The 25,339-nt window shown below is 46.5% G+C and overlaps 1 protein-coding gene across 2 annotated transcripts in view; it reads left to right on the top strand.

The window, feature by feature from the left end:
* Nucleotides 1–25,339, top strand: part of GNAO1 (G protein subunit alpha o1) — a 136,068-nt gene that overhangs the window by 66,253 nt on the left and 44,476 nt on the right. For both annotated transcript variants that reach the window (XM_056500835.1, XM_056500834.1), the window contains exon 4: nt 24,152–24,312. In XM_056500835.1, coding sequence (XP_056356810.1) covers nt 24,152–24,312 — 161 coding nt within the window. The remainder of the gene's footprint in view (nt 1–24,151; nt 24,313–25,339) is intronic.

Here is a 25,339-nt window from a genome sequence, read left to right as displayed (position 1 = left end):
CTGCAAGAGATTGAAAAAAAGGAAAAACGTGGTTAAAAAAAGCAATTCAGACATTAACAATGTCATGGCAACAGCAAATTAAAGCCTCAAAAGCAGAGCTCAGCCTGAGAAGGTTTAGGGAGTCACTGCACTGCAGGACTGAATGAAATATTCAGCATATAAAAGAGGTCCCCAAATGTTTTTTGTATTTGGGATAATGACACCAAGCTGACTGCTATTTATGAATACTTTTGCCTAACCATCGATTTTTTTTGCCGCAAGAAATTTTAAAATAGTGTACTTGTCAGGTAATCACGGGTCTGTGTGGATTCTTGGGGATCTTTGGCATTTGGAAGTGCAATCATAAACATCAGCTTTTCCTCAAGCAGAAAGTTACTATTGTAGGAAAAATTAATAGGAGGAAAATTGAGCATTTGGGGAAAAGTTACCCAGCAAAAGATTTTGCTTGAGTAAGATGATTTAAGGTGAGGTGACGTGACAGCCTGACCCGTAACCAGTAGTGAGGTATGCAATCTCTCTTTGTGTTTTCACCTAATGCTGTGCACGTGTGCAAGGAGACAATAAACCTCCTTTGCTATTTCTTTTCCCTCAACACCCTATGGCTTCTCTTCTAGGATTTTTCCCCCATGAGATCAATCATGTCAAGCAGTCCAAGTATCCAGTGACCATTCCCACCTTCCATAACCTTTGCTTTCCTGATCTTTACTCCAAGCTTCACTCTAGTGCTTACTTTCTTGATTATATTTGCTACCCATATCCAGTATCAGTAATAGGATGAGATCAGGGGAAAAAAAAACCTGCATTGTGAAAAATATGCTTTAGTTTTAATTTGGGCTTATGCCAGGCTGGCAGGGAAAGAAAAAGTCCAGCAGAGTATGTATGCTTTGTACACTGAAGAAAACTCAGAAATGAGACAGTACTCAATATTTACTTGTCTTGGGTTTGTATCCTTCTTTCTGCCTTTTGTCCTCCACATCTCTCAATTTTACCACTCCCTTTTGCCTTTGCTGTTCTTTGTGAACTTGAAATGAGGTTGGAAGCACCTCGGGGATTTCTGTCCCTGTAAGTGGTCTCTCACAGAACACTCTGTTTTGGTGGTCTACAGGGTCACTGCTGCTGTTTCTAAACTCATCTGCTGGTAGTGGGTAGATTTCATACTTGGGTTTCCCTCTCCTCCATGGCTGAGCTCCTGACTGCTCTCAGTTGCAGGAACCCTAAAACCAGAAGTTCCTCCTACACTGCTGCAACATCCAAGCAGTTGAGCCAGAGCCCAGAAAAGCCTTTATTGTGAAGGTAATCGAGCTTATTTCTCTCCCAAAGAAAAAGTATCTAAAACTTAGGTTCTTAGTCTCAAAGCCATGATTTTGGTCCTTCTGTGCTCAGAGGACACAAAGCTGCCCCCAGATAAACAGGTGGCTGGAGAGGAGCAGTCAGGTTCCAGACAGAATTGACCAGGGGCAGATAACCTGGGTAACCCTTAAAAAATGGACAGTTTTTCCTCTCCAGATTTAGAAAGGTGGCTGTTTTAGAACATCTGTTGTGTGCAGGTAGAAGTTAAAAGGGTTAGAAGAGAAGGATGAGAGTAAAGAGAAGACATCAGCTGTATCTTGCCGACTTTTAACGTTGTTGCCTATCAACAGCTTCATCTTAGAGAGAATAACTCTGCTGTCAGGAGCTTCAGAGCCCCTCTGTACTCTGCTAATCTCCTGTTATTGCTTGTCAGAAGTCCTGTAAAGCAGAGTATGGATTTTCTAACAGAAGCCCTAATTGCTACATTTGAACACCCTCTCCAGTGCATAGAGCCCTTGACTTTGGTAGACAACAGAGAGGTGCTTTCCTTGCATCTGGTCAGCCCTTCAGAATCCTGCACTCCTCAGTCCCTCAGACAAGAGCCCCTTTGGTACTGCAGTCTCTCCTTTTATGTGGCTCTGCTAACCATCATTAGCAGATGAGAAGTACTGGCTGTGTAATCATCTGACAAAAAAATTTCTCCACAGATTGGGCCCAAAATATTTGATAGACCATCTTTAGGCTGAGACTTGCTGTAGCTGTCTCTGGTTGTGAGCACAGGGTTTGCTCCCCAGCCCACCTGACTCAGATGTGCGGTTGCCCACAAACACGATTCCTGGATCCCACCCCTCTCTGTCCAACTTGCTGCTGCTGGAAACATCTGTCAGTTTGTTAACACTTGTTCCTTTCCCACTGCTTTTTCCTCAGTGAGCCTGCAGGGTGCTGGAAGGGGGGTTCAGTGCCTTGGCCATGTCAGGTGTGTTTGCGTGGCAGCCGCTGAGCCTGGCTGCGAGTGCCCCGTGGAAGAGCAGGAGTGCTCCCCTGGGTGTGTGCTGCCACTAACTCAGGAGGGCTTATCTCTGCCAGGCTCCCCAGGAATGCAACTTAGGCCATCACAGCAGGATGTTCCCCTGACGTTTTCTTGGAAAAGCATGGCTGCTGTGTGAACTGCATGGGGGAAGAGCTGGCTCTGGGTAAAGACACCCTGGTGCTGCCCAGAGTGCGATCATGCACATATGACTCTGGAAAGTAATTTGCTGTTGAGAGCATCCTTTCCCTCCACCACTTCTTTGTCACTGCTTGCAAACCACCTACTTCTCCATGTGTATCTCAGAGCTACACAACCACCCTTTCTTTTCCTCCCACAATGCCTGGTACCAGCAGTGACCAGGGAACCTGAGCAGCCCAAGAGCTCCCCTGGTCCTACAGCATGGCTCTCACCCTTTGGGGATGCTGTGAACTGTTAAACCACTACAGAGCCCCTTCTCTTTGCCCATCTCACACTTCAAATGTAGTAGATGGACCATATTTTCTTCTCAGTAACATGTAGGTAGCATCATTGATGTAATGCTTAAGGGTGAAGCTAGGGATTGCTTCCCATCCCCACAGCAAAACCACACAGTGCTATTGGGGGTGCTCACCATCAGAGTGACAGCACTTTTGCTACTTAAAAGCTGTCAGCAAAACCTGCCTGATTGATCAGTTAGCACAGAATTCCTGGTATTTACAGCAGTAGGAGCTATTAATAAGGAATTACCTACAGATTTCTGTGTCTGCTGATGAATGTGTTCACAACTCTGTAAGCCTTTAACCTTGACACAGTGGTTGGTTGTAGTGTGGAAATGACCACCAAGGCCAGCACTGGCAAGTGGCCCTTGGCAGCTGGAGGTAGCCAGTCACTTGCTCTTCTGTTACTCTTCAAGGATAAACTTTCCTTCATCTTGCTGTCTGACATAAACACGCTCTGAATGATGGACAGGAAACTGATATTTTTGGACATTTTAATCATCAAAACAAATCAGAGCCATTTTTTCCTGCACATCCAAGTGATTGAATTTTAAAACAGCTCCCCTTCCCCGAGATGGAAGGAGCTGAGCTAATGCCAGCACATGTACTCTATCCAATTTTATTTATTTCCCTGGAAGTAATTTTCTGTCTAAAAATGAAGATTTTTCAAAATCCACCATTTTCAGGGAAGGTGGTTCTGCTGGAATATTTGACAGTGAAAAGCTGAGCAGAACAGTTTGAATATCTTAATTTTTGCTACATAGCAATACCAATACTTATCTGATAAATGGAAGTGAGAGGAAAATTAAAATTTAAGGAAAAAACCACAAGAGGATGTTTTGCCATTACTCTAGTGCAAACATTTGATACCCTGAAGTGAGAGAACCTAATACTATCTAAACAGGGCATGGGGAGAAACACCTGCCAAAATCTGTTGGCACATTTGTTTTGCAGAAAACAGTGTAAGTTCTTGTCATGGCACTGAGGAGAAACCCCAGCATCCAGTTGGCTCTGATGGACGTAGGGTTGGCAAAGCCATGTAAGACATTTCATGTCAAAAAAAAAAAAAAAAAAGCCTGAATTAGTGTGAACATCATCTCTCCCTCCACACCTAAGCTGATGAGAGCGATGAGTGATCACCTTCTTTGCAAGTGTTGACTGCAGCTCCTTGAAGAGGCTGGTGGCACTCATGTAGGCAGTGTGAGAACAGCCCCTGCTCCCCTCCTCTGCAGGGGAGAGTCCTGGATGCAGCATGTGCTTGGCACTGCCTGTTCCTCCCAGGAAAGCAGATCCTTCATCTGGCACCTGAGCCTCTCGGAGCAGGCTGCAGCCCTGCTTCCCACCAGCATCTGTCTCCTACCCTGGCCATGGGCACGCTCCAACCTCCATCTCACACATCCCTGGAGCCTCCACTTGATGGAAGAAGGTATCACACAGAGCCAGCAGGAGTGGGCTCGTGGGCTCTCATTCTCTTCTCCTGTATTTTAATGTGAGCAGAAGCAATTGCACCAAAGCCACTGAAGGCACAAACTGGGAGAGAAAGGAAACAGAACTACCCCATCTATATCTTTTTCAGGACTGGAGATGGTCACCTTGAGTTTGGGAGATAGTGAACTGGAGATGGTTGGAAGCGTCAGTGAAGAGACAAGAAACATGCTTGGGAGAAAATAAAGATTAATCAAACAAGGACTGAAAGCAGGCATTCTGGAAATGCTTCCAAGCTTGAAAGCATCTGAAGTACAGGAAAAACTGAGTGTTGCTGTCACAGTCCCAGGAGAGAGGGGCACAGTTCTTAAAGTATGTGAACGTCAGAGGAATGCAGGCATCTGTTATGGCTATGAAGCCTATATTTTATTTTATTTTTAATTGAAAGGATGTTTTGAATTTTTCTCACTAGCTGCTTCATTTATTCTCCAATCTAGTTAGAAATCAGCTCCTATTAAGGAATGGACCTTGAGAAGAACTCAACAGGAAAACACTAATGAATCTCTGAAATCATTCTCTCCACTGGAAACATGGGACACAACGCAGCACACAGAGACTTCAGTGCAGGGGATTTACACCTGGTGGGGCACAAAGCATCTCTGCCATGGGCACGTTACTCCCCTCTCTCTGCCTAGGTGCTTGGAAGGTACCCTGAGTGTGTCTTGCAGGAGGGAGAAGCCTGGCATGTCTCTTCTGCATGAAGTGCTGCCCGGCCATGGGGCCCGCTGGGAGCAGCGTGCCTGTGCTGAGACGTCAGCGACCGCGCGTCAGCTCCGTGAGCACAGCTCCTGTGCAGAGCTGTCTGAGCATCCTCGTCCCCGAAGATCTCTGTGATTTCTGCCGCTTCCTTTGGCGATATAAATAATATGGTCTATTCTTAGCTCCACAGCAGTATATTCAAATCTTTATCTAAATTCTGCAGAATTTTCCATTTCAGATGTTTGGGCTTCCAGAGGCAGACTGCTACTTATCCCATGCATGTCATTATTCCTTTGACACATGATCTGAAAATTCAATTATCAGACCAATTACTGATTTTACTGAAATTTACAAGGAAAACATTAAAGTTTGAGTAAGTGAGAATTCCCACTGGACTTATCAGCAGAGAGACCAAAATTAGATTGTCTTTTTAATATCTTCATCCTGTTGCAATGCTTGAGGAGTATTAGACTGTGAAAGCCCGTTGCCAGAAAACAAAATTCTGAACCCTGAGCAGCTCAGCAGAACTCTGAGCAGAACTCTGATAGACATCTTTCACTCATCATAAAAACAAGTACATGCTGTTCAAGCACCAGAGTGGGGCCAGGCCAGTGGTGTCAGAGGTGCCTTTCCAGCAGCAGCCCTGGGAGTGAGAACTTCATATGAATTATCCATGCAGCTGAACCCAAGTAAAAACAAGATGGGGTCCTAACCTTTGCTGTTAGAAAGGGCTGAACAGCATCACATGGAGGAGCAAAGCAACAAGAAAAGAACCACTTCTTATCTGGAGCTGGATCAACAGCAAAATGATACAGCATTGTCATCCCATGGTAACCCAAGAGACCTGGGCTGCTACAGGCATCAGTCCTAGATGCCTTGCACCAGAACCGGGAGAACAATGGCCATGATGGACATCTCCAAAATGCTACTGGGGGTGTCCTCTTTGTGAGGCACATGCCCCCAAAGGACACTTTTGCAGGATATAAAGGTTTTATCCCTTACAGCTACTTGTGATAGACACCCAGCTCGTTATGTGCAGATAAATATGTGCCCTCCAAATTGGATTTTAAGATTGACATCTTAAAATATAGCACTTGCAACTTGAAGGTGTAAAAAAGCAAATTCATTTTAAAGATTTCCTTGAGGAACAGATGAATCAGTAAAAAGTAAAGGACAGAGATGTAGATATCTACAATTGCATCATCAATTAAATTACTGGAATCAGCTTAGAAACTATGAGGTCTGCCAGCTGCTGGTTTACAAATTAGGAAGATGTAGTGCCTGAGCAAGGTCTCTGTTTGGACCTTGTGGCTTCTCCAAGTTCTTGCAGTACCCTAAACTGTTTCTTAACAGGGCTGAAGGTGAGGATTTGGGGTGGGTTTGTGTACTGATAACACAAACTGTTCAGAGAAAGTAGGGAATTTACTAAAGAGAGTGGAAATGTTTGGATTCACTAAGAGACATTCACGTCAGGGGAACACATGTCCTTCTGCAACTGTGAAGTTTTTCCCATCTGCACTGTGGCACTCAGTGTCAGAGTACAGGGGTCTCACTCCCCCAATTTTCCCTACTTCCATTATATCTTTCCATCTTCCAGCATGACAATAAGGAGTAAGGAAAAGCACAGAAATGCCTTTTAACCTTCAGTCTCCATCAAATCAGAATTTCCTGATGATGCATAATGAATAAGCACTTAGTGTGTTCCTTGTGAGGAGGGGTTAATGAGTGAAATGAATTGTGTCATGCCAGGGCCTGATTCCTTTGGAAAGCTTCTCTCCCCTTCCTGAGCCTCTGGATTTATCTTTCTTAAATAAACACACTTCAGAAATTTTTGGAGTGTAAATAAGTCAGGGCAGCAGCAAGAAAGCAATTGCCAGTGAACAATTTGTAGAGCTGCTTGCAGCTGGCCCATCCTCCTGGGGCCAGACCTGCTGGTTGGCAATGCCCTGCTTATACCTTGATGATCTCAGTACATAAGCTCCCTCATTTAAAGAGGTTTCCATGATCCCCACTCATTCTCTTCCTCCACCCTCCCTCCCTTTTTGAGCTGTAATTGCCAAGACACCGTTGACTGCAAGTACTTCAAACAATAACCTTCTGAATGATTTAGCAATGCAGCTCTTTCAATAACAGGTTCTTCTTGGATGAAATACATTCATATTTATGTAGGACAGAGGTTTTGGAATGCTATTAAATTTACATGGTGAGCTGGCAGAACAGCTATCTTCATCTGATACGAAGAATGGGAAAAACAGCCTCTTCACAGTAGCAGGGAAATATTTACAAACACAGAAAATTCCTGCCAGTGTTCATTACCCCAGCTGGGGGATGAGGACCATTCACATTAAAATGGAAAAGCTTGTGAGGTTGTGAGTCCATCAGGCTGGCCTGGAGCAGTGGGATGGCAAGTTTGGTGGGGTAGATCATGCATGAGTGTTACCTGTTTGACAGGGCCCTAATACTGGAACAGGCTTTGTATAGCTTCTCATAGAAATGGAGAAGAGAAAGAGAACTTGCTGGAGTGCAGTGAAAGAGTTAAGATACCACATCACACCAACTCTGGTTTGGCCTTAGATGGGCAGGTGAAGGTAGCATGGCCAAAGGTGAGGAGGCAGCACTCCCATGGAGAAGCAAAGCTTTGTCCAGGGCACAGTCAGACAGAGGAGGGACCAGGGCCTGACACCATAGCTCAGGATGTTCCCTGCAAAACACCATTCCTTGGGAATTTGTTATCCCTAATTCAGCAACATGCAGAGCTCACAGGTGAGTTGAAGGCAAGACTCACCACAATAAACAGAAACAGAGCTGGCAAAATATTCCCTGCTGTAGACCATGATCCCTTCAGCTGAGCCTCTAGAGAAAGGGCACAGGCTCATGTCTTGGGGCCTCAGCAGGCATTAACTACAGATGCAGCCAGACCATGCCTATCCCAGCCAGAGAGCAGAAGAGGTTTTCCTGGGGCTAAAGAATAAGCCAAAACAGGTGATGAGGGCCTGTCTGCAGAGTGAAGATCATGGGCTCATGGAAGGGAGCGTGGGCCCACAAGTGCCATGTCCCCAACTTCCCCTCCCATGTTGAAGCTGGGAGCAGAGCTGCTGGAAAACTGCTGTGCCACCTTCACACCACAGCAGGGCAGGGCCATCAAACCCCAGCACCTCGGTGCTGTAGGGTGACATACAGGGTGGCCATGACAGGTTCAGCAAGAGCAGTCAAAGCTGAGCCCTCTGTGAAATGGCTCCAGCACCATTGCTGACACTGAGCAGCCCCAGTGTACTTGCTGTGTCTGGGTCTGGGGAGCACTGTGCTCACCAGCTCGGCCCATGGCACTGTTCCCTGTGTCTCGAGTGCTGTGTCAGTGACATCCCCAGCTCCTCCAGCGACTCTGGCCAAGCCAGGATCAGTGCACCCAAGGACAGATTGCTCAGGCAGGCTTTCCAGTGAGGCAGGAGGGATGCAGGGCTGCAGAGCACGCTGCATCCTGCTCCATCTCAGAGCAAGCCTGCTTCTCCCTTCAATGAGAGGGGCCCTGTGTTGGCAGGAGAGATGTGACCCTGAGCAGCTGAGTGCCCGTGACCTTTGAAGGGCCTGTGGCATTTTTTACTAGAGCAAAGAGGCATTTACAGTGACACCGTGGCCAACCTCCAAAGTATGCAGATTACTTTTTGTCTCCTTAAATATTCTTTGCAGTGTCCATCAGCTTTAGAAATGCCAAAAGCACTGGAGCAGCTCCAGCTGAAACAGATAACTTGGTGCTACTCATTTGGCAAAGCAGTATTTTCACCTCCCATCCTCAAGTGTTGTGTGCTGTTCAATAACCTCTACGTTTTACCTCAGCAGAGGCTGCCCCCAGTCATTGTCACAGTGGTGGCTCCATGGTAAATAAGCAGTTGGAAGGAAGAAGTAGTATGGAAACGTATGATCCCTTTATAAAACTCACTGGGCTGTAGGTGGCAAATAACTTCAGCGATTCCCAAATGGCCTCAAAACACAGCGGCTGCAGAGGCAAATTAGTCATTTTATGCTCTAAATACTTAATGCCAGTGCTAAAAATGAAGAGATGGAAGAATGTTGTGGAGAAGCAGATCAGGATGTGGCCAAGAACCCCATCCTCATGTGGTGTGACTCGATGTGGAGCAGCAGCAGAACCCTCACAGCAGTGCCAGCTGACAGGCACTGCCCAGCCAGGTCTGTGAGCATCACCCACCAAGCAGAGCTACGGGAGAACAACCCATACACTGTTCCACATATTGACACTGAAAACCAACAGTCTCCTCCCTTTTTTTTACAGAGGAAATGTTTGAGTTGCAGAGTTGGAAACAGAGGCCAAAAAGATGACTTCAAAGGTGCTGTCCACTGACAGGCCAAGGGACGTGAAAGGCACAGCATGAGGCTTTTCTCCTTGTGTGGGAAATAAGGAGGGGAGAGATAGGAAGCTGGCATTGTGGAACAGAATTTAAGAAAAAATAAAGGACTAACAAGTACAGGCTGTGGTGTGCCTTGAGAGGGATCAGTGCAGCAGCTCTCCAGGCGGGAACTGAGGCAGCAGTAACGCGGAGCGGGAGCAGCAGAGCCCGCGGCTTTCACCCCAGCACGGGCAGAACAGGAGCTGCTCAGAGCCCACTGCTCCAGCTGGTGGCTATTGTATCCACAGGCTTTGAGCTGGGAATGGAGCCTGGTACTTGGGCTCTTTTCCTCGTTTGATTAGCTCCTTTTCCTTTGGCAGCTGAAAAGACACTTGGCAGAACCAGGGCTTCACATCTTGTTGAGTTGAATAGGAGGGAGCAGGGTTTTGGCAGGGACAAAAGAACATACCACTGCTCCATCAATGGCCTCATTACTGAGTGCTGTGGCTCACAAGGAGCGGCAAGGAGCAAAGGAGAGCTTGCTTCTGGTAGGCAGGCATGGGTTGGAAATGCATTTCCAGCTTGACCTATTACTCTGAAGGTATCAGCTTAAAGGCAAGTTGAAAGCTTGACAGTTTTTATCTGTGGAGATATAAGTGTGAATTGTCTATCCCTGGCTGAGGGTCTGGAAGCCAGCCTGAGTGTGTGTGTGTCTGTTGAGCCCAAATCAATGACCTAAGCCACCTGAAGAAGAAGGGTGGCACAGAAAATGAAGGGGCATAAGGTTTTAGGAGGTGATTGGAGTGCCCTGACTGTTCAACAGATGCTTATCACCTGGTCATGTTAGGACCAAGGGTAACAGGTGTTCAGTCCTCTTGAAATATCAAAACATGAGACATTTGCCAGCAAATACTCCAAAGAAGTATAATACGGCCACCCAGCTGGCTGTATTTTAGCTCTAACTTACTCTGTAAATTTGTTATAATATAAATCAATACTATTTATTCATTCAGACATAATGACAAGACTGTCCATACAAATGCCATTAACGACCTGAGCAGATGCATTTTTAAAGACATCTAGGTGAGAATTTTTAACAAGCCAATAATAATGTATCCTGCAAAGTCTATTTTCTCTATCATTATGTCCAAGCGATGAGATTTTCAGGAACATTTATTGTTCCCTGTTGCTAAGCCCAGTGTGAATCAGGTTAGGTCAATACCAAGTACCTTGGAAAATCCCAGCTCCTGCATTCATATTTTGAACTATTTTGGCAGCCAGATGTACAGAGAGTACCACACAATTTATGTAATGGTTAAGTGGGGGTGAATGCTTTGAAAGTGGTCCTAGAGTATTTGCAAGTGACAAATCAGTGTGATCTGTAGGAATCATTTCATGTAGAAGTAAAGTTCAGCCATATAGGGATGAAAGTTATGGCAGTGGAAGATGATCCAGGAACACAGCAAAGGAGTTTAGGATAGAAAATTATTAAGTGCACATTACTCTCAGTGGGTGATCAGAAGGATGAATGGGAACAAGGTAAAATGGCTGTGGTGGCTTTGATACAAACATCCAAATCCCATGCTCTCCCCATTCTTAAATCAAGTCTCATCCCTACTGGTCCATCCTTGATCCCCAGGAACTCCCTGTTGCTCAGGTTTTCCCCCACTGGGGGAATGTCCCCTGGGAAGAGGAGGAACAGAATGACTGGTCAGACTGGTTGTCCCCCTCTTTTCCAGCAGTCTGTGCCTCCTGCCCTGCACTCTGCAGGAGTCAGGGAGGGGGACACACCAGCCCTGCCCATCAGGACAGTGGTGGCAGCAGCCAGGCCAGCTCTATTTCCCTGCAGGCAGGCTTCCCATGGCAGCCCTCCAGCTCCAGGCAGAGCTATAGGAACCAAATTCCAGCCTTGCTTCTCCAGGGCAATTTCAGAGGAATTCCCTGATGTTAAGCTAAATTTAAAACCATTTCAAGGAGGAGGAGTGAGAAGCAAACCTCATCATCTCAAAACTTGCTCCGGCAGAGGCTCTGCTCCGCTTACCAAGATGAATAATAAATAGCAGTCATCCATCCATCCATCCATGTGGATGGATTGGCTCTGCTCACAGCAGAGGGTGTGAAAAAAAGTGTGAGGTGAGCATTTCCCATCAGCTCTCCCTCTGGGAACCTCTCGTTCACATGGTATTGATTGAGAGAAGGTACAGAGAAAAAACATTAGTTAAATAAAATGTTTTAACATCAGGCAGGGCGTCAATGGCTGAGTTGTTCATCATCCCAAAGAGTCTCTGAGGAAAGGAGAGGGAGAGCTTGAGCCCAAGGCTGACTCCAGCACCGATACACTCTAATGTCCTCAATCCCTCCTGGCCACCCCAGGGAAATGCCCTGGCCCCCTCCTGCTGCCCTTGCTGTGTTGGGAGCCCACTTCAGGCATGGTGGAGCTCCGTGCAGGTTGTGCTGCTGAGGAGCTGAGACCCAGCTCGGAGGAGCTCCTGACCCAATGCCTGTCATGTTCCCAGGGCATCCGTGTCACCTCCTGGGACACAGAGGAAAAGCTCTGGCAGCTCACTTGGCATCATGATGCTCAGCTTTTAGGCATTCCCATGAGACATGAGGAAGAGGAAAGACAGGAGCAGTGCATCTGCAGGCAGGCATCTCGGCTGGCATGGGGAGCCTCCCCCCTCCCTGTCTGATATCAATCCCATAAGTGATCCCAGGAGAATGTGACTGCAGCAGTCACTTACCTAAGGGCAGCTTGCACATTAGATGCACCATGGTGGAGCCCCAGACTTGCCTGCCTGCCCTCATCAAGGGAGGGTGGTATCAGACAGGGGCAGGGGTGTCGTGGGGGGACATGGGGGGCAGAGGGGGCTGTGCTTTCCCCATGCCTGATGCTCCAAGTCTGCTATCCTTGCAGCCATAGTGAAAAAACTGACTACAGCTTGGACTGCACACAGATATTAACACACTGCTCGGCTCTGGAAAACTTGGAAAATGGGGGAAAACATGTTCCTTTCCTGGAAGAGCTGGAGGGATGCTTTGGTGCTCTGACACCTCCCGCCTGCCTCCCTGCCCTGGGCTGTAGAGGGAGGAGGCAGCTCTGGCAGTGGGAAACTGGGGTGGCCAAAATCAATAGTGAGCTGCAGCCCTGGCTGGGGAGCTCCTGGGACCGGGGAAGTCTCTGCCTTGGACAATAGATTATTTTTAACTAGCTCCAATCTTCAAACACTGCAGCTTAAAAAAGGGGGGAAAGAAAAGAATAGCTGATTTGTGCAAGCTCCCCTGCTCCCATTAAGTCTGTGGAAGTGGTGCTCTGCATTTCAATGGGGGCAGGACTGAGCTTCTCATGAGATGAATTGCACCCTGTCCCTTTGCATGCTCTGTGCAGCTACTCCTGGCTTGTTTAGCTTCGCTCTTTCCTGGCCCCCCTATGAACACCCCTCCCTCTCTGAAATGCTCCCCAGCAGATTTTTTTGTTGTTGTTGTCATTTAGCTATTCATTTTCCATAGGCTGCCTTCATTCCCGTGGCCTTTTGCAGCTAGGAGACAAGATGTTGCCTTGGAAACAAAGCCCCTTAGATGTTTGGAGTCTCTGGGATTGCTCTGTCTGCTCCCGAGTACTTTTAGGTTATTTTTATTAACCACACAAAGATGCAGCAGGCTCGTAGCCAAGGCAGAAAGTAGCCCTGGGAGGTGGAGGGAAGGCAAGAGCCTTACTGGCATGGTTCATTCCGCTGGGGATATTTTTTTGTGATGCACCATGGGCTGAGTGCCTGCAAGAGAAATGGCATCTCCAGAGAGTGCTGCACAGGCAGGGCTGTTCCTGAGGCTGGGATGGCTGCAGGCAGAGCCACAGTAGTGCTGGGGAAGGGAAAATAGAGAGGAGTTAGGAATAGCAGAGTTTGGATTTCTTGGGGTTTCTCACTTTCCCACTAACTGGCTGCGCCATGGAGGGACCCACTGTGCACTCTGCTGCCAAGATGGACATGGTGGCTACAGGCCTGGGCTGCTTATTTTAGAAGAAATCAGATTTCTAGACCCATTAGGCAGCTGTGAAAATCTCTGTTCCAAGGTTTTACTGGCAATTCTTCTCTGTACTGCTGGGCGAGTCCAGGGCAGCACAAACAGACCCCAAGCCTGAGCTTTGCTCCAGCTGGATGTTGGAGGATGCTGGTTACTTCTGCCCCAAATCTGTCTGTGGGAGAAGTCTGACCCTTTCTGCAAAGGGGCTCTGGGAGGCAGTCAGGCTGTACTGTTATCACATCCCATTATCCACTGGCATCACTGCATGACACTGCCAAATCCCAATCCCTCCACGGAGGACATTTTGGAGGAGGCTTTTACTCCTTTTTTTGCAAAGATGTAAAAAAAGAAACAAAACAAAAGCAGTTTAAAAGAAGCTCCCTAATCCCTGGATGGCACTTGAAATATTTCCAATCCAACCAAAGTATTCCAGAAAAGAGTGAATATATGTAATTTTCCAAGTAATAATCAGTGCAAGTATCAGTATTAAGCTCGTGTCTTGCTGCTCATGTCAGCACAGTCCTCTGCTCTGTACAGCCATCAGGGAGGGCTTCCTACTGCAGCAGCTGCAGACCCAGGGAAGGTGGCAAAAAGAGGGGGAGCACAGAGGGGAAGGAAGGGATGCACTGAAATAGGATGGATATGAAAGACAGAGGGTGAGCAGTAGCAGTGCCACACTCCCAGAGAGGAGCACCAGCAGGTCACAGTGATGGAGAGCTGAGATGGTGCAGCCATTTCCAGTCTTGGCTACAGGCAGGCACTGGTGCCATCCCCACTGTCCTGTGGGGCTTGAGGTAACCTGTAATGGCAGCAAAGGGTTTCAGGGGGGATCCACCCTCTATCCTCTATTTGTATCACACAGGCTTACACACCAGGGAGCAATTCCATTGTTTGGTGGCATTTTCCACCACAGCTGAGCTTCACAGATGCCCAGGCTAGCATGTGCACCCAGATTTTCTTATCCCTTCTGTGCACTCTCACCAAGGAACTCTGCCTCATCCTCACGAGTGTCATAAATGCTGGGTGCTTTTTTCCCATTGTTGCTGATTTTCCTTGTCCTTACTACATGATGCCATGGTTACAGAGATGTAGGACTAATCCAGTGACAGCAGTTTGTGGGCTTTTTTGGTTTTGATATTCTTTGATGCTATATTTGTGCCAGAAGAATAAATAATAAATATACACAACAGCATCAAAGAATTCTTCCAGCCCCCCAGCCTATTTCTGCTTACCCTTGTTAAGCTGTTAGAAAGGTAGTTCTCTGCCAGTCACTTACCTTATGAATTATCCTTTCATCTAATGATGTACATGAGGTCCCATTTATCCATCTCCTCTGAAAAGAGAAGTTAATAAAAATAAAGTTCTTCTTAATATCCCAGAGAACATCTTCCCCTGGAATAGCAATGCTTATACTCAACCCAACAGGTTCCTTCCCCTTCCTCTTCTTTCCCTTTCCCTCTTCTTCCTGTCCCACTCTCCCCCTATCAAAGGGTTGGGGAACTTTCATGATGCTCTTGTTAGGAAAATATAGGACATTTTTTCTCTGCAGCAACCTGAAACAATGTGTGAGCAAATCTGTTATTGTGTGATGTGCCTCAGCTCTGGTAAGGAGGTACTTGCTGGAGGTTAGTATCTGTAATCCCTGCTGATCAAAGGAAGAGCTCCTCCAAGCTTGTTACAAGCACCCAAGTCTTGATTTTGCTGGAAATACAGTAGCACAGAGGAGATTGAACTAAAAATTTGTCTTTCATGTGCTCTGAACTCTGGGCTCCTTTTAAGCAGCTGCAGACTCCTCGACCAGTCATTGCTCAACTTCAGTCCCATGAGATGAGGCTTCCACTCACAGCTGAACCTCACTCAAATGCTCCTCTACCCCTACCTCTGGTCCTCCCTGCAGAGAAGGGTCACCTGGAAATTAAGAGGCAGAAAAGTTAAACAGAGATTGTAGTAGTAAGAAGTCACAGGCAAAATTTTGCTAACCAGTCACTCAGTGAATTACATCTTGTTTCAGTCTATCCCCTTCACAATGTTAATTGCACAGAATCCTAGAACAGTGTAGGTTGGAAGGGACCTTGAAGATCATCTTATTCCATGGGCCTGCCATGGGCAGGGACCCCTCTCACTAGATCATATTGCCTAAAGCCCCAACCAACCTGCCTTGAACACCTCCAGGGATGGGGCATCCACAGCTTCTCTGGGCAATCTGTGCCAGTGCCTCCTCACCCTCACAGGGAAGAATTTCTCCCTAATTTCTGATCTAGACCTGCCATGTGTCAGTGTGCAGTCCTTCCCCCTTGTCTGGGGTCACCCTGCATCTCCATCACTGGTTGTGTTGCAGCCAAAATTCAGGAAGTTACCAGCAGAGGCAAAGACAAGAAGCACAGGCTTTACTCAGGACCTCACTTGGGTATTTGCTTTGAGAACTGCTGCAAACCCCTTCATTGCAAGGAAAACTCAGCTCTGATCATCTTGAAGGACATTTGGTGAAAGAGCACAGGACCAAAAACCAGAAAATTTGAGGCGGTGACAATTGAAATTAAAATGGAAAATAAACTGTGAATGAAGGACTCCTGATGAGAAAGTTCTTGTTATACTTATTAATAGACCTGGACAGAAATGCTTGATGAAATGGCTAAAAATTAGTCTGAAATAAACCAAAAGCATTTGTAAAATCTAGTCAAAATCTATAAATCTGGTTAAAATCTACAACTCCAGTTAAAATATACATGTGGTCATGGACAAGAGGAAATTATGTAAGAATTTTTCTAAAGGATTTTGCATTCCTGAAAGGACAAAGTAATTTGTTTTCATTTTTTCAACTTTTCATTCAAACCCAAAATTTTTGGTTGAAATTTGACATACTTCTAAAAAATAATACTGAGAACCTGAATAATTCAAAATATTTTGATAGGACTTAAGGCAAGTGCTTTGGCTGGATGTGAAATTAAATGTTTTAGAGGGTTTTGGGTTCACAGGAGAATGTTTACCTAAACGGATTTTTTATACTACCTAATTTTTCAGTTCTGCTGCCAAGTGGAAGAATCTCTATTCTTTGGCTACTGTGATGCCTAATGTCATATCAGCAATGCAAGAAATAATTTTGAGACCCCCCACAGGGGGTTGGGCACAAAGCTCAAGTATGCACAGCAAACCCACTGACTGCTCTGTCAGTGGAGGACAGTATAAAATCCCTATCCAAATATCCCAGTTATGGATTACAGAAGAAATTATGGGTTATAAGAAGACAAGAGGCAACAGGGAGGTGAAATTTAACAGGTTGGGGTGAAGGGAGGGATTTTCCTTCTCCCCTGTTTTCCTTTATGTATATATCTTCAATAGAGATCACCAAGTAAAAAAAAGACCATAAAATGAAACAGGGCTCTTTCTGGTTGAAACACCATCTCTTTCTTCAGGGACAGATGAATGTAACCCACAGGCTTAGTCCTTCATCACAGAGGCACTGATAAATCTGTGAGATTAATTGTAGAGTGGAGATTAGCACCCACCGTTCAGCATCAAGCTCTGAGCATTAAACTAATTACTAGGTTCCAGCACTGCACGACTTCCCAGCAGGAAGGCACTGCCCTATAAACCACCATACACAAGTGGCATTTAGCCAGAGATGTTAAAAAAACCTTTCTCCTGGGAATGCACCCACCATAGGAGCTGATTTCTTTTTCTGTCCAAAGACAAAGCCTGTTTTCCCCCTTTGTGGTGGGAAAGCTTGGAATGAAGCTGTCTCCTCTGCCCTGCCACCTTAGCACAGTCACCCAGAGGGGTGTTGGTGTGGAAAATCTTTAAGATATTTGAAGAGTGGAGGATGTACAGGCTAAACACATCAGGAATTCCCAAACTTAGAGTGGGTTCCTGGAGAATCAGCACCACTCCCACTCTGTTCATCCTCAGCCATCCACATTGCAATGAATGGAAAAAGCCATTAGTTTTACAAATGCCAGGAGCCAGTGCAGCTTTCCCACCTGTGTTCTCACTGTGGCATCTCAGGCATTTCCCTGCCGTTTACTGCAGCACAAATACTCCGGTGCTGTTACATTTTATGGGCTTCTACCCAGCAGAGGATATTAGGGAGAGGAGCAGGGCAGTGAGCTGCAAGGATTTTGCTCTCTCATCTTTACGTGTTTCCAGCCTGCTCCTCAGCACTGCGGCAGAGCGCTCCCTGCGGAGCATGAAGCCATGCGGCTAATGTCCCCATCTGTGACTCTTCTCTCATCCCCTCCCTGGTGGGCAGTGCTGTCTGTGCTGCATGGCCTCAAAGTGCTCCGTGAGGGATGGCATTTGGGCTGCCAGGTCCTGTACCCAGCCCCTTTGCTCAGTGTTTGTGGGGCAGGGGACCCTTTCGAGTCCTGTTCTTGGAGTGTGCAGTGGCTCTTGGTCTCTTGGGCATGCCCTTGTCTCGAAAAAGAGGGGACTGGATTGACAGAGGGCTGCTTTCTCTCCTGCCTTTGCAGCTAGTGGGTCAGGACCTATTTTGAGACCATTTAAAATGTGCTTTCTGGCTTTCCCATCCTTGCTTGGAAAAATGAGGTCACCTACCCACCGCGTTTTTCTCGCCCAGTGCTGGAGCTTCTCTGAGCTCCTCAAGAAGAGGGAAGGGCCCTGCATTTCCTAAAAAACACCTAATTCAGGAAATTACTTGTCTTTGCAGGTTGAGTTCTGTGTTGTTGGGTCGTGGGTTTTTCCCCCAATAGTGAATGAACCACTATTTTCTACAGGACATGGAGCTATAGGAATTCTTCCCATGGTGGTGGCCAGCTGGCAGCCCAGGAGCTCAGTCTGTGCATTATCCAGTCTCTGGATTGCCAGCTATCAGTCCAAGCAAACCAGGAATAATATTTTATATGTGTTGCAGGAGGGGAAAAGAGGGTTATACCCACATAAGGGCTGGCAAATTTTATTTAATCAATTGCAGTATCATACAGAATGGGAATGAAGGTAATACTGAACACAGAGCAGTTGGCCTGCTGTAAGAAACAAAATAATCTGTAATATCAGTCCTGCTCAATGTCTCCCCAAACAGGAAGCAGCAGACAGAAAAAACAGCTACAACAAGGTTTCAGGCTAGAGATCTTAGACCACTTCCCAGACACACAGAACTGTTTGGCCAAGACAGTCAGAGGTGATGGTGGATCTTGGCTCCAGAAGGGTATGAAAACCAGAGCTGTAATAATCACCAGCTGGGCAGCACAAGCTTGTGAGAAGCTCTGGATGTCACCGTGGCTGTTGGGTTATGTTTTCTGTCCAGAAGAGTCTGTCTGCTCCCACACAGACAGCAACCCTTCAGCATTGTATCCAACTCAGCCAACCTTTTTGTGAGAGGTTTACTGTGACTCTCTGGAAAGCCAGCACTCTCTAACATAATTTTTTAGGCTTGGCTTTGTTGTGTGATACAAACTTCTAGAGAGCACTAGGCTGAGCTTTTGTGTCAACCCCTTTCCCACACCACTGGGATCTGTATCCAGAGTTTTGCATTTCCATTTCCAGCTAACGAGAATGAAGAGGGGAAGTTTGGGTGTCCATCTCAAGGTAATTTCCAAAGGGACAGATATTAATAAGCCACTGGATAGATTTTTACCTGCTCAGAGCCTTCCAGGATCTCTCAGCAAGCCAAATGCCAAGGCGAGGTGGGAGGCCTCAATTAAATGTTCTGAGGGTAGTTGGAGGGTGCAGGAGGAAAGCTGTCTCTCTCAGGATGCACAGCAGCTGCTTAATGCCAGACAGATTTCCACAGATTGAGAGGTCAGCTCTGAAACACAGATGTGTGAGAAAGAGGGAGAGTGAGGGGGAGACTCAAACATGTCACTATTTATTCAGTGCCGACAAAAACTGCTCAGACTTGAAGCTGGATGTCTCTGGAAAAGGGATATTCACCAGCCATGTTTTGCTTCCAGGATTTATTCTTGCTGAAATGCTGTGAAAATCACTGGCTTTTGCTGCAATGCAACCACACTTTGGCTGGGAAGTGGGGTCCACATTTCTGAGACACCCTGTAAGGAGAAGGGGGAGGTTTTCACTTTATGAGACACGTTCTTCTGTGAAGTTATAGGACATCATTTCTCACTGGAGCAGCAGAGGCACAGGCTGCTGTGCCCTGAGGTCAGGATCTGGGTGCCCCACAAGACTTCCCTTCCAAGGACATCCTTTTTGGATGCTGGATGGTCTTAAAACATCAGTTTGATTGCCCTCAGGTTCATGACTCATTATGGCCACCAGTATTTTCAGGAGGTTGGTTGCTGATGACTGGTACTGTGCTGATTTGCCTCATACCACCAGCCACATTGCAGTGCTTATCTTTTCCCCCACTGCATGGATTTTCTGAAATATTCTGAGAAGCAGCTCCTGGTACAACTAGCCACCAGAGGAAATTGCCCTAGGGTTAACCTTTGAGACAGGCTGAGTGTCAAATATCATTAATCAGAGTAAATAACAGCAAAAAAAAATATTAATATTTACTGGGATTTAGTTTACCAAAAGGAAAGGACACTACAGTGTGGCACACCAGCTCATATCTCCAGCAGCTGTGACACAGCACTGCTCTGTAGGGTTTGGCAGATTTGTGCCACAGACCTTCACACGAGGTTTTCACAAGGTTTTGCCTCTCCCTTAAATTTCCCCCTTCCAGCAAACTATTTCTTTTGGAAAAAAAGGGGGAAAAAATTAGAAAAAAAAAAATTAAAAAAAAAAAAAATAAAAAGAAATAAAGTCTTCTAGTCCAGGCAACTTGGAAGGATCACAGCCAGGATTTGCCCTGGGATAGTCAGAGATGGGGACCTGGGTCCTACTCCAGTGTGACTCTACAGCAGCCAGGGCAGCAGCAGCTCTGCTGGTATCTTCGTGGGCACCAGTCATGGGTGGTGGTGGGGAATGAGTAATGAGGGGTGGGCTGTAACTGTGTCATGGAAAATAGCTTGCTTGCAGAGACAAAGTGCCAGTAGTGTCAGACTGCAGGGAGGGCCCCTCTCCCTCCCAGCCAGGTAACACATTAATTGGGCTGGGTGCCTGTTGCAAGTGAAGTCACCAGTTTGTATGCTGAGCACAGGCTGTGAGCTTGGTGACAGTGACATATGGGAGACAATTAAATAGCTGCAGTTATGTCCATGTTAGGGAGAGAATAGATCCCCTTTTGAACTGGATTTATACTGAAAGTGTGGTGCACAGGTCCACAGCCTGGGTTAGGAATGACACATGCCAGCTTCCTGCTGTGTTTACAAGCTTCTTACTCACACTTCTCTGTGGATTTCAGACCCTGCTCTGGCCTTACAGAGGCCTTTCCATTCCCTGACCAGAATGGAGGTTTGTTCTTTTGCAGTTATTTGGTCTCTTGGCCTGATGTCTAAAGCCTGGATGTATAATTTCACCTTACCAGGGTCTCTGAGCTCAGCTGTCTCCTCAGGCCATGCCCAGCCAGCTTTAATTCCCCTGCTGTAGGTGGATGGAATCAGAATTCAGGAATGACACCAAGTGCCAAATCCCACTCTCCATAATGAACAGCCCAAAGGCGTTCAGCTCAGGTGTTAGGGTTTCACCTGCTATGGAAAATGCACTGGGGGTGCCAGCAGGATATGTGGGAATGCTGCAGAGACGGGCCAGGATGCTCGTGCTGGGTAAGAACCTGCATGAAGGAGACCAGTCTGACCTCTTACCTCCCAGATGTGTTTTTCCAAGGAGATGGGAGGCAGAGCAGCTGGGAAAGGCAGAGGCAGCAGTGGTGGAATGAGCCCTGCACCATTTTGCAGCTCCTTCCAGCAATCCCAGGGGCCAGGCACTGCCTATTTTTAGCTCCCAAGGTATCTGAAGTACCACCATGATGTTCATTAATGACAACCCTGTTGGATGGGAGCTGCAAGGCAGGGGAGTGGGGGGCTGGTTGGCCTGTTTTGTTTTGCTTTATTTAATTGCTGGCTGCAGTACAGAGGCAGAGCGTGGCGGGAGGCTCAGCTCCTCTCACCTCGGGAAAAGCAGGAGCAGCAGACCCGGGGGAGGCAGGCAGGAAAAAGTCAATCAGGCAGTATTTAAAAATCTACCTGCTGGGCCCAGAGGGAGTTGGAGATTTTAATGTCATTCCCAGCTTGAGACAGAGCCTGGAGAGTGAGAAAAGAAAGGGGTATCTTCTCTTCTTGGATTCTTAATTGCTCATTAAATCATTCAACAAATGCCTGAACTCCTGGATGGCCCCATGCTCCTTGACTGAGGGACTTCAACCTTGGCAGGGGGAAAGGGTATTTTTAAAAGTGCTCATTTCACCTGCTTTTCCTGGATCTGTAAAACCAAGAGTCCAGTGGTTCACTCTGCAAAATAAAACTAAGTCTGGAATATTTTTATTACTGTTCAGCAGGAGCAATAAACTTTCCTTCGAGTTCTTCCCCTGTTTCAGCCTGCTGACTCTCAGTCTGCCCTGCAGATGAGCAGGGCAGGTGTCCATGCTGTGGGAGAGCAGCCTCTCCTGTCCCCAAAAGGGACCTCCAGTGACTGCAGAGGTGCATGTACCAAAATAATCCCCTGCCCCATATGCTCAGCCCCACTTGTGGCCCAACAGACTCACAGTTAACCACAGCCAGAAATGTCTGTGTCTGCTCACTCCCATTCTGCCTTGTCATTGCTGTTCATCTCTGTCTTCTGCTCAAAACCCCCCTGTGCTGGGTCTTACTCACAGGGAACTGCCACAAGTCTCAGTAGCTGAAAAGGTGATGCAGCGATTTCCCAGCACAGAAAATACAATGAGTGTGCCATTCCCTCTTCTTTGTGAAAAGCAGCCTGCTGTTAAATCCACTCAGAAGAAGCCCAGACCATTCCCATGGCAGCTGGAGAGTGTCAAATGTGCTGTGCCATTGCAGACAGATGGACAGATCTGTGACTGATACCTATAACCCCCTGCAGCAGTCAAGATAACAGACAGACATCCTTCTACCTGACTGGAAGCATGGATGCTTTTCCTGCATCACCCATGCACAAATAATGGGGTCAAGGCAGACTGCAGCCATTAGCAGGTTTTATGTCATTTAGAGTCTGTGAAAAGAGCAGAATTACAGCTCCAGCAGGGCAGGCAAACCATAGAGATGATTTATGAATATTCACTCAGCTCACAAAGCACTCCAGGGCAGAAAACAAGCTTTTGAAATTAACTGAACTCTTCAAGGTTCTTCGTTTGTCTTGGCTTTGAGGTGTGAGTCACCAATACTTTTTCTCCAAAATGAGCAGAGTCTGTACAGAAGGCTGGGAGGATTTCTGGGCACTAAAATACAAAGTTAAGTGCTCTGTGAGAAAGATTTTATGTTCATAAAGCCTTCAATGCATAGAGTCCACCCCATTAAGTTTTATGGGATACAGTACTGAGACATACAGTATTGAGACTTCTTCAGCCCATAAAGGCTGGATGTTCAGGGCACCTGAGGCTTTCTCATTGAGCACTGAAATCTCCAGCAGCTTCAGTCTCCAGTGCTTTTGGTTTGGTGCCCTGCAAATTTTCCACAGTTTCAGTGTTCAACAAAGAGCCTACAGAGTTTTGATCCTGACCATGCAGACACTGTCACACACTTGTCATTCCCATCCATACAATAAGGTTATTGTGGTGCTCCTCAATGATGGCACTTCTAATTGTACCCAGCAAAGCATGGGCAGAGCCTGCACTCCCCTCTCAAGATTTGTGTTTCTGTCTACACTTGCTGGCTTAGATCAAACTGGAAGGCAAAGAATTCCACCTGCATTTGGCCAAGAATGGGTTCAGTCTAGCAGGCAAGAGACAAGGTAGTAAAACAAGAAGGTTTTCTTCACAAGTTTGCTGCACACACACAAGGAACAAGAGCTCCTCTTTTCCAATGAATTATAGCAATTATAATTGTGTTTGTTTCAGCTAGTAGAAATATGACAAATTTTCAAAACAATGAAAGAAAAACTCTGCAGATTAGTCGACATCCCAAGGGTTTAAGGTGTTTGTGGGTGCTGTGGGACATTTACTTTTTGCAAAGCAAGCAGAGGGGGTCACGAATTTGAGTGTCCTCCTTCACAAATGAGTGAAGCATCAGCCACTGTGGGCTATTACAGGAGGGCTGAATTCAGCTATTCCAACACTGTCTAGACATTCCCATCCTAAATCTGAGACATCTTCCGGACCCAAGCTGTGTCAGAGAGCTATCCTCTAGGAAAAGTTGCTGTCCCAGTGAATCTCATTTTTCTCACCAAAAAAGACTCCATCTGAAAGTGGCCAGCTGGCCCTGCCCTCACTGCCATGCTCCATGACCGTGGAGATTCCTCTGCCTCTGAGTCACAGAGCACCACAGCCAGCCAAGGTGGTCTGCATTAACATGAATTAGCCCTCATAGCAGGGGCTCATAGCAAAGAACAAGAATTCAGGAAAAGCAATAAACCAGCATCTGGAAAAAATTGTTTCTGGAATCTTTCTGCTGTTCTTTCTGATACAAAGCCTCCACTTCAGCAAGGTTCCACACTTGGTTAAAGCAGGCATTGTTGATAACAATTTTAAATATCCTTGTACATGTATGAATTTCTTTCTGTTCCTATGAAATTCCACACATGTGCAGTGCAGACTGCTTTTTCTGTTGAATGGAAATACTTGTTAATATGAGATGGATTGCACAAACAATCTTTTTCCATGTGATTTCCTTCCTCCATCCTCTTTTTTCCCATTCAGCTGGATCACACAGTGTAGATGCTAAAGGCCCATCCCAAGAAACACATCCTCTTTACTTCTGATGGTTTGGTGAACTGTTTCTGAAATCTCTGGCTCCAGATTCTGCCTTGAGCATCTATGTGACCTCTCGTTTCTTCCTCTGCAGGCTGATGCCAAGATGGTCTGTGATGTCGTAAGTCGGATGGAGGACACAGAGCCCTTCTCTCCAGAGCTGCTGTCAGCTATGATGAGGCTCTGGGCAGACTCTGGGATCCAAGAATGCTTCAATCGGTCCCGGGAATATCAGCTGAACGACTCAGCCCAATAGTGAGTATCCCTGGCCATACTCTGTCATGTTAAGAAGCTGCATTTGGATTTGTTAAAGTTTTAACTGAAATGAATGAGCTCATAGCAGTGGAACTGAATGTGTCTCTGCAGTCTGGGATGTGTGTTGTGTCAGTGGCTGCTGCAAAGAACAAAGGATCAGGCAGGACATTCATGTCCCCTTTTGGCTGATCTGGGGTCAGGTCTGTGACCCCAAGGCCAGATTCCCAAACTGCCCTTAAATGTCTCAAGGTAGGTTTTTTCAAACATGGATCTAGCAAATAGAGGCAGATCAACCTGTGGGCACAGCAGATGGCTCCTTTGTCTATCTGACTGGGAAGAGAAGGGTGTGATCACCTGCTTTGTACAGCAACATAGCTCTTGGGTTTGCTCTCCTTTCCTCTTTGCTTTTCTTTCCCACTGTACTTTCTGTAGTTGTACAGTGTATTGATAGGTCAGCTTGGTTACAACCAAGTGTGAGGGACACTTTTACTTTTCCAGAGGCATTGAGTTACTCTTGCAATACAGTCGGTGACTTCTCTACCATTAGGGACCACACCCAGATGTCATTCAGTGGGGATTGTCTGTCACAGCTGTGGTTCATACTGTCATGAGGACAGGACATCCACCCATAAATGGCTGCTGTCTCTCTGAAGAGACATTCAGCATCTCCCCAGTTTCAGTTCAGACCCATATGTAGTGATAACTGATCCAATCTATTTGCTGCCACCTAGGCCAGGAGACTAAAGGTTTTCATCCCATAATTTCAATCACAGCGTCTGTTGCAGTCAGGCAAAATGTTCTTGGCCCTGGACTGTGTCTTGGGCAAGAGTCAGCCAAAGGTGGTTCAGTATAAACATAAGAGTGTTCATTTCCTCAGCTGTACCCTTGGACCTTTTGGTGGTCAGGGAAATAGAGGGTCCCCAATGGTGTTGGGCAATGCTTTTGGATGTCACAATATCCCATATCAAGCACAACAGCTGTTTGATGCACTTCTGGAGTTGTGATTGCCTGTTTGGATTGTTTGGCA

The sequence above is a fragment of the Oenanthe melanoleuca genome, chromosome 11, assembly GCF_029582105.1.
Source record: "Oenanthe melanoleuca isolate GR-GAL-2019-014 chromosome 11, OMel1.0, whole genome shotgun sequence".
NCBI classification, from domain to species: domain Eukaryota; kingdom Metazoa; phylum Chordata; class Aves; order Passeriformes; family Muscicapidae; genus Oenanthe; species Oenanthe melanoleuca.
Note: the sequence above shows the minus strand (reverse complement) of the source record. Positions and strands in the feature narration are given on the sequence as shown.